The 9,930-nt window shown below is 35.7% G+C and overlaps 1 protein-coding gene across 1 annotated transcript; it reads right to left on the bottom strand.

Annotated features, from left to right (window-relative positions):
- Positions 1-1,948: 1,948 nt before the first annotated feature.
- On the bottom strand, positions 1,949-9,681 carry LOC120627977 (uncharacterized protein C1orf198 homolog). The gene is made up of 3 exons (XM_039896125.1): positions 9,267-9,681; positions 8,404-9,004; positions 1,949-2,257 (listed from the first exon to the last, which is right to left on the bottom strand). The coding sequence occupies exons 1-3, from the start codon at positions 9,396-9,398 to the stop codon at positions 2,124-2,126; spliced, it is 867 nt and encodes a 288-aa protein (XP_039752059.1). The 5' UTR covers positions 9,399-9,681; the 3' UTR covers positions 1,949-2,123.
- Between the last annotated feature and the right edge of the window lie 249 nt (positions 9,682-9,930).

Raw genomic sequence — 9,930 nt, 5'->3', positions numbered from 1 at the left:
AAGCCTGTCGCTAGTCTCAGGAAACTGCTGGATACAAACGGCGCAAGACTTAGAAGAATTGAAACTTTAACAAAAGACCTACGTCCACTGTTAACAAAAATATAATAAATGCCCAAAAGATTTCATGTTGTATTGACAACGGGAATAAACGTATTAATTTTCAGTTGCCTACTGCTTAGCGCTGCTGACACCATTAAGTGTACAACGGAAATACAAAACATTGAGTTTACTGTATCATGTATTGTACAACGCGTGTCTTGTTTCATCCTACGTTCCGAGTTCTTCAAGATTTGAATATGGTACCAGAAAAAAATTATTTAATACATTGAAACTCCCACTCGATCGCGCGATAATAAAAATAATAATATTTGTTTGTATAAAAATTTTAATTACAATTCACATAATATTAAAAACACAATAGCACATTTAAAATAATAATGACTATGGGGATAGTAAATAAATAAAAATAAATGCAATGTATATTTGAGAGCTTAAACAATGCTTTGTTCTTTGATTTAGCGTAAAATAATTCGTTTTCTCACTTCCCGCCTTTTTCGGATACCCGCGTAAATGATATTATTTGTGTATGGATTATTCATCAAATACATTGTGAATACGTTTGAAAAAGTGTGGTATAGTTATAGTTGCGAAATATAGCTTACGTTCTTAAAATTCATTTGTTTATTAATCGAAAGTAATTTTAGCAATAAGGTGCTACTACATCACAGTTTTAAAATGTTACCTAGTAAAGATTTCTTAGTTAACATTTTTGTCAGAAATTGTAACAACAGTTTTCATGTTTCGTAATAATGTTTTAGTTGGAACATAACCCAAGAAAACAAGATGGTGGTAAATGTTTAAAATTTTGTAACTGAGGTGCAACAGGAAATTGTGTAATGAAGTGTAGTTATAATTTAATCCTACTTAAAAATTAGTACATTCGAGTATTATTTTATTAACTACAGATGTAAATTACAATGTTTATCAGTCTAAGAATGACCGCAACTGAGAGCAATTATCTGAGTACTGATAGTTTTATAATTTACTCAAAATAAGAATAAATAAACTGGTACTAGATTAATATAGCGTCAATAGCTTATAATTTTATTTTCGAGGTCCCGCCATGCCCATTGCGTTTTCTGCTTTTAAATATAGTAACATAAAGTTGGTACAGCACCATTTATTTGAGATAAAGAAAAAACATAAAACTGGCTATGAATTTACTCTTTCTTTTCTTATTTGCCTCATTATGTAATCAAACTTTTCATTACCTATGTTTTTCTCAAACATAGATAAAAAAGTGCGTTCAAATAAATAAAAATAATACAACTTAACTCTGAATGACAAAGGTTGCCTGGAAGCAAGCCGCTCCGCTTTCATCTCACACAAGATAGAACAAAGATTGTTAAATTGTAAAACGATGTTGGAAAAGAGCAACTGCTGTGTTTCTTGCCGGCTTCTCTCGGTAGAATCTGCCTTCCGAACCGGCGGTGGTAGAGTACAGACAGACACAGTTACAGACATACTTGACGTTTCAAAAGTGCTTATATTAGGCCTACTTGAAATAAATGAATTTTGAATGCCTGAGTGTTTAAAACATAACTTACAAGTATGGAAAAAGGAGTATGTATATACGATATGAATTGCCGTGTTGTCGATTCGCAAATCTCGAAGATGGCGGGAATGATTTTAGTATATATATTTCTTTTTTAGTTTGCCTAACATACAGAGCTCCTCGCATAAAAAGGTGTTTAGAATGAAGAAAAACCGAAAGTAGCAGCCGAAAAAAATCTTTTGTATGTGAATTACTTTGATTCATTACGTTATTTCGGTGGTACGAAATATACTATAAAATGTAGTTAAGTTTGTCATTTCAGGTTGAATGGAACAAATGATGCAAAAAGAAAAATGTGTGACAAAAGCTATTTTTACCATCCCTATAAATGTATCATTTCCGTATCAGAAAATCACAAACAATATTTAGCACACTTTTAATACATTTAACATTTATGAGTAGGTACAACCTTAGGTTATGATTATGAGCTAAAAGAATACTAAAATATCCAGACTATGAGTATCTGAAATCAAGCTTAGTAAATAGAACGAGATTCTGTTTAAAATTTTTACCAATTATCTAAAAAGTCGTATCCAGTCTTTGGTAGGTTTGTTGTATCTGTTAAAGTTTCTGTTGATTGGAAGTCTGTTCCCGACGAGGCTTGGCTTGACGAAAGGAGGCCGCGATTCTCTTCAGAGAGATCTGGAACAATTAAGCATACTAAAATTTAAAAGAAATCTACAGGCTTTTTTGCTTCGCTTTTATAATAAAATATATAAATACGAAAGTGTAAGAAAACCTAAGATAGGCGTGGTTTAATGGCGTGGTTTAGGTGGTAGTAATTCAGCTTCCTCTTCGGAAAATCACATCTTTAATTTGTCGGATTATGTGTGCGTTAAGCAATTAATTAAAGATGAGAAAACTGGCATGCCTGCGAGTGTTCCGCAATGATCTCAACGAGGTGTGACGTGTCTACCAATCCACACCTGGCAAGCGACTTGACTCCCAAATTGACTTGCAGTTTGGAGTCCCTGGGGCACCGAAGAGATGTTAGCTCCCTTTGTGTGTTCTATCGACTCTATGATGGAGAGTGTTCCGAAGAGCTGTTTGCGTTGATACCTCCTTCCCTGTTATCTGACCGCACCTCACGCCGTAGAAATAAATTCCACCCTCATCATCTGGATGCCTGATATTCTTCTACTGTTCGAAATACCAGATCATTTCTACCGCGCACTTGCAAATTATGGAACTATCTCCCATCTGATGTGTTTCCTCAAAAATACAATCTGGGGCGGATAAACCAATTCCTTAAAAGCCGGTGCCGCATCGGTGGCTACTCTGGTGCTGCAGATGTTTATGGCGGCGGTGATCACTTATCAACAGGTGACCCACTTGATCGTTTGCCCGCTATTAATATTAAAAAAAAAAAACGTGGCGGACTTGAGAGGAGACTTATGCCCTGAGCCAAGGATTACCAGGTCGCCAAACCGCAGCCAGTTCCATCAGACATTTGGGTCAAAAGGCCGGACATCCTACATTATTGAGTATTTCCAGACGCCCGGTAGCCCTAATTGGACCTAGTAGAATAATTTACACTACAGTCGTAAGTCCGGGGTTTTCAATTTTAATTTTGCGTTCGTGCAATCCTTAAGTTCGTGCCACATTAAACACCTAAGGCCTCAATCTATCTAACAAACAATGACTAATGTAACAATGTCACTGATTAAACAGTGATAGCGTCGGTGACCAACGCTAATTAAATAACGGGTCTTGTGGATACAGTTACGAGTTGTGGACTTTTGTTAGCTTCTAAAGCGCCATTGTATTTCGCATTACAATACAGGTAACTATGTCAAGGGAACACGATCCTTATTCCTATTTGGGTACGAAAAGCGACTTTATCTGCTTCACCTATATGATATCTGCGAAAGGCAGTGTGCGTGCACTTCATAAATGCACAAAAGCACTGCCTACCTTAAATCTTTTGTATGTCTCATAAAGGAGAAGAATTTTTCCACTTCATGCCATCTACCAAAGTCAAAGTCAAAGTCAAAAATATATTTGTTCAAGTAGGCCAATAGGTGACACTTTTGATGCGTACATAAGAATTACACGGTAGTGAGATGATGGCGATAACCACATTCGTAAACTTAAAACTAAAGCTACGAGGGTTCCAAACGCGTCCTGGTCTAAGAAGAAGCCCACAACAAACTTAGCCGGTTGTTATATATGTTGTATACACATTACCTGGGTAGGTAATGTGTATAAACATATACATTTGTGGGAATGAGCATACGCTTTTTTAATATGTTTCTCAAGCTATATTTGGAAATAAGCTAATTTTTCTAATTTTGGAGCTACTAATGCATACACCATGATAGCCCAGTGGATAGGACTTCGACTTCACTTTCGGGTGGCCGAGTTCGAATCCCAACACGCACCTCTAACTTATTTGCGTTTTAAAGCAATTAAAATATCACTTGCTTTAACGGTGCAGGAAACGTCGCGAGGAAACCCGCATGCCTGAGAGTTCTCCATAATGTTCTCAAAGGCTTGTGGAGTCCACCAATCCGCATTGGGCCAGCGTGACCTTAACCCCTTCTCAATGTGAGATGAGACCCATGCCCTGTCAAAGATTCGGCAAGTATTTTACCTAATATAAGGGGGTTAATTAATGAATGCTGCATGAAGTCCGTTTTTGAAGCAATTGACCTGCTCTCTGCAGAGTATGTGTTTTACATTCTTGTAAAAATATGGCCATCAGTGGTTTAAATTCAATCGACCCGCAAGAAACGTTATTATGCTACGTTTGCAATAAATTGGCACTAAGGCGTGGATCGTCCTTCCGGTATGTGTTTCGAGGCACGTATAACTTAGTTACGTGTACGTTAACAAGGCACGAGTGAATAGGCGTTTTCTACGCAATCGCATTGAAACCTAGACCTCGGTGTTGCTTTCCTTCAAGAGAAAGATACATAATCTTGTAATACAGAATTGCAGACTTTTTGCCTATTTAGTTTCTTAAAGCATTCTAACTATACTTATTATAGATAGCTCTGATAGCCTAGTCCCCCGTATCAGGGGGACCGAGTTCAATCATCGGCACGTACCTATATGCCTATTTAATTTAAGCAATTAAAATATCACTTGCTTTCAATGTGAGGAAACTTGCGGAGAGTTCTCTATAATGTTCTTAAAGTTAAAGTTTGCGAAGTCTACCAAACCACTTGTCCAACGTGGTTGTGACCTAATACCTTCTCATTCTGGTGACTCGTGCGGCTGGTAATATACTACACTACCACAATACATACATCGCCATCTAGCCGCAAAGTAGCGTAGCTTGTGTTAGGGATAACTGATGACTTATGAATATTTTTATAAATTCTAATCTTATATATATATTTTTTGTGTGCGTGTGTATGTCACTGAACTCCTCCTGAACGGCTGGCCCGATTTGAATGATTTTTTTGGTATGCGTTTGGATGGCACCCTGGATGGTTTAGATTCACAAATCAGCCCGACAGATGGCGCTGGGTTCCGCTAGGTGTACATATAAACACCCAGACACTGAAAAACATGCCTATTCCCTTGTGTTTTATTTGGGGTTTGACAATATTTTTATATATTTATATATTATTGATATTAATTATATAGGTATATATTAATTATATCAGTATCTATATATTTTAGTGTAAGTTTATTATATATATTATATATGTATATATACGTATATATGCATGTTTATTTAAATGCACCACCTACCTCTCTTCTTCAGCTGTGTTTAACGCCTTTGGTTGCCTGGAAGAGATCGCTATGTAGCGATAAGGCCGCCAAATTGTATACTTTTTGTTAAATTTTTATTTATAATTTTACTATATGTTTATGTGGTGTACAATAAAAGTGTATTCATTCATTCAAAAACATTTTCCAGTACTGGGAATCGAACCCACGGACTTGGACTCAGAAAGCAAGGTCGCTGCAAACTGCGCCAAACGGCCGATCAATATACGACCTATAACAGTCCTATGCTGGACTAAGGGCCTATCCCAATGGGAGGGTTTGCCCATAATCACCACGCTGGGCTAGGTTTGTACTACTGCGATAGTAGTAGCACAGGGTACGCTGCTACCCGTTCTCCGTTATATTCCCTTAGTCGCCACGTACGACAACCGCGGGAAGAGGGGTTGTGACAACTGTATTTTGATCTGCCGTCACGTCACGGCATGATAATAACGACGATGATAAACTATGTATATTATAATAGCTAACTTTTCGCCTTTGAACAAGCGATTATACAACGTGTAAATAAACACCGAAAAAATAATTCACAGACTTTAGAGGTACATTATGATTTGTCTCTGAGACTCTGTGAAACTGAAAAACCTAATAGTTTTTGAGTAAACCACTGCCATAGTTTTTACTGAAATAAATCAGAAGCAGCCCTAGAACCACGTGCAAAATTAAATCATGTGACACCTGTCACTTTATTAGGCACGCGTCGCGTAGCGTAGGTATTATGCGCGTGTCGGTCTATTATCTTCAATAGGGTTGTCACAAGTAAACACTTCGAATGTTTTGAATTCGTTTGTATGAAAAATAATTATGTTTCTTTTGATTCAATATTTTAACATGGTGATTCCTCGTGAAATATTCTAATGCATCCTTCAAATTTATTCCGTAATTCCGTAACACGCCGTATAGCGCGATAGCGATACGCTTAATTAATGTTTATCTAACAACGGAATGCAGCTATGCCCTGTGCACTGTACTTAAATGTGTGTTGTTAAACAACGGATAGGACACGCTATGACTAACACTGGTTGAATAATAATTGCTCATCACTTCAACAATTAGAATAAGACGCGATTAGAATACTAGCCATTTATTACAGCTAGATAAGTATGTATCAGAATAATTTACGTCTAATTTAACTAGTTACTTTAAGCTACTATAATATCCTTAGCGGTGATCGCCTAGTATTAAAGAACAGAATGAAGAACATCGTAGTCCACCAAGCTGGCCCAGTGCGGATTGGTGGACTCCACACACCTTTAAGAACATTGTTGAGAACTCTCAGGCATGCAGGTTTCCTCACGGTGTTTTCCTTAACCGTTGAAGAAATCAATCAATCAATCAAAAATACATTATTAATATAGTACTCCTACTACTTCAGACAATACACAGATCACCATCTAGCCCCAAAGTAAGCGTAGCTTGTGTCATGGGTACTAGCCACATAAAGCTTTTCCACTACCAATTTACTTGTATTATTGCAAAACCCAGCTCTTGTTCAATTTCCATATTAAAATTGTATGCATATATAGCATTGCAGACTTATATTTATTACACTTCTATACTTATGTATTCCAAGGAGCATCATGTTGAGAAACTAATTTTGCATCTCTGTATGTGTACAAAATACATTTGACTTTGTTTTATTAACCAAATTCCTTTAAAACGGAGGAGGTTATTAAGTCAGATGTTTTTTTATGTGTGTTCAGGCATAGCTCGATCGAAAGAGGTTTTATTCTGAAATAGTTCCATTAATTTTATATAGATCTAATCACTGAATTGAGAACGTACAGAACCCTCTTTCTTTGATTTAAGTACATTGTGTCCAAAAACAGAGGACACAACCCACATACTTTTCACACCCGCTGAATGTTTCTAGCTTACAAACTTTTCCCATTTTTCCCATTTTATGGTTAATGTTAAGAGCATTAGAGGTAAAATAATTACTGTCAACTGCTAAGAAACACGACTAAAGGTGAGTTGTTTTTGATGCTTCAATATTAGTCATTTAAACAATTTCTATATGTTCTTTATTCTATGAATCTAATGATGAATTTCAGAGACAGACAACGGAACTTTTAATAAATGGCAGCTAATCAAAAGTGATTGTTGCATAACGCAATGATGTTTACACAATCACACACCATAACATCATGCCTGTATGAGGAAAATAAGCACAAATGAATTCAGTACACCCACATTTCCTATCAAAGTAAGAATATAAAAGTTAAATATAATTCCCGACTGGATGCTAGCTGTAAAGTATTCAAGCTTGATTTATACAAAACATTATTTGCATTTTAGTTATAACAATTATTTCAGAAGTTGATTTTTTCTTGTTTATTATAAACAAACTGACCCCAGCAACTTCGTTGCACCACATCGGTTATTACCGGAAAACACAAATAAAATGACATTTTCCAAAAATGAATCCTAGCTAGATTGATTTATCGCCCCTGAAACCAGCTGTATACTAAATTTCATGAAAATCGTTGGAGCCCATTCTGAGATTCCAATGATATATATACAAGAATTGCTTGTTTAAAGATATAAGATTCTAGCTGTTGCCTACTACTACATCTGCAATAGTTATGGGTGTTTATAGTTTAGTTTATCCTTGATCACTCTTAAGATAATATACAGCTGATCTGTTTTTAATAATTAATTAGACTTGACCCTATGCAATGCATAACTAGGTGTTAGGATATGAGAGGATAACCATATTGCATGACCAATGTATAAGTTGCATAAACAATGTGTTATTTTTTACAGCAAAGCTATATAAATTGGTGAGTTTCGTAATTGTTGAGGTTGCTTGGAAGCATCCAGCTCCACTTGCACACACATGCAGATAAACACAGCATGGTAAAATTCATAGGACTTGCAGTTGACAGATTTAAAAAAATATAAATTTGTTTATATGAGTTGCATAGTGAAAATCGATTGGGGAAAGGTAAATAATGGAAAGGTAATACATGCCTAGGAATCTTCTTTGATATCTTAGCCAAAGTCTGAGCTTAGATTTATAAATCTCTGCATTAATATAATAAACTTACCATTATGAGACTTAGCTACGCTGCTCCTATAATCCTTATCAAACTTGCTCTCATTCTGTGGACTTTTGAAATTTGTCCTGAAAAAGTTCTCAGATGATGCCACAATCTGGGTCTGTGGCAAAATTGGCACTAAGCACTCTCGCTCTTCATCTTTAGACTTAAAGTTCCCAATAAATTTACTAATGAAGCCTGTAGGTGATATCACATCTCTTTCATGAGAATCTTTTTCTTTATATGTGCTCTTTAATTCATGAGACTTCAAGGCATTCTTTAGTTCATTCACCACTTTTGAGTGTGATAAAGCTAGTTCAGTCAGTATAGGTGGGGGTGATGTGCATTTTACATCCTTGGACACTCTATGCTCACTTAATACACATAAGTTGAGTTGACTATTCGTCTGGTATAAAAAGGGGGCAGAATGTTCATCTCTATACGACGTATTTTCATCCTGAATGATTCTCAGACCATGTTCGCGGCCAAAGAAAGACATCAAGTTATCTTTGCGAACAGGTGGATCATTTAAATCAAAGTCTAATGAGTCTAATAAGGCATATTTTAATACTATTTCAGGTTTAATTATTGATTCATTTATTATTTCCGACTGTAAGAAACAAAATATATAAATTAAGTAAATAAAAAGTATGTAAAAATTTAAGTAATTACTAATCAACACAATTTCATCCTACACCCTACAATCTATATATATTTTTTATAGTATATATAGTATAGAATTTTCAAATTTCTAATTAAGTTTTTGAGAAAAAAAACCTCCAGGAAAATATATGATTACAATAGTAATTTTCCTTTTCTTTTCTACTTTAATAATACCTAACTAAAAGGCAATAAAATAAAATGTGATTTACCTTTTCCTTGTCCGTGAGTGTATCCCAAATATTTTCATATGAATTTTTAGCCTCTGTGATGTCTTCATGTATTTTGGACGCTATTGGATTGATTGACCGAAAATATTCTTCCGCTATTGCGCTCAACGCCATGATAGCGAGATAGTAGCAGTGTTTTTATTTATAAATACTCAATCGTTGTTACATTACTCAAACAAATATTAATTATTACATTGAAGTTTGATTCACGATATACAATTACAAAGAAATGCACATATAAATTGCACTGTCGGTAACTTCGTACGGCTCACGTTTGCTCACAGATTATTATGATACTTGCGTTCGCCTATTGTCAAAATTGTAAAAGTCAAGCAAATCGAACCAACAATTTAGAAGAAGAAGGTCCCGAACTCGTAACTGAACAACTCATTGAGCTAAATCTTGCTCAGATGTCTCAGTTTGAGCTTTGTCTATGAAATTATAACCTACACAATTTACGCGGAAACTTGTAATTGGTCGTACATTACTGCACCATATTTCTCTTTCTAATCTCTGCTGAGTAAGAAAAAGAGGTAACTATAAATTTTAAGGTCAAAAAGTGAGCAAGCGATTGCGTCATCTCGCTCTACAGGACTGTAGAGCGAGATGGAGTAACGCCCATAGACAATAATGGGTGCTAATTTGA

This window comes from Pararge aegeria, chromosome 12, assembly GCF_905163445.1.
Source record: "Pararge aegeria chromosome 12, ilParAegt1.1, whole genome shotgun sequence".
Lineage (NCBI taxonomy): Eukaryota > Metazoa > Arthropoda > Insecta > Lepidoptera > Nymphalidae > Pararge > Pararge aegeria.
Note: the sequence above shows the minus strand (reverse complement) of the source record. Positions and strands in the feature narration are given on the sequence as shown.

What these genes read in the sequence shown, in the direction of transcription:
- LOC120627977 (XM_039896125.1), bottom strand. Translation starts at nt 9,398, where the DNA reads ATGGCGTTGAGCGCAATAGCGGAAGAATATTTTCGGTCAATCAATCCA. An exon ending in CACTCACGGACAAGGAAAAG is followed by an intron (nt 9,005 to 9,266) that starts GTAAATCACATT and finishes TGTTTCTTACAG; the next exon opens with TCGGAAATAATAAATGAATC. An exon ending in CGTAGCTAAGTCTCATAATG is followed by an intron (nt 2,258 to 8,403) that starts GTAAGTTTATTA and finishes TAATTGTTCCAG; the next exon opens with ATCTCTCTGAAGAGAATCGC.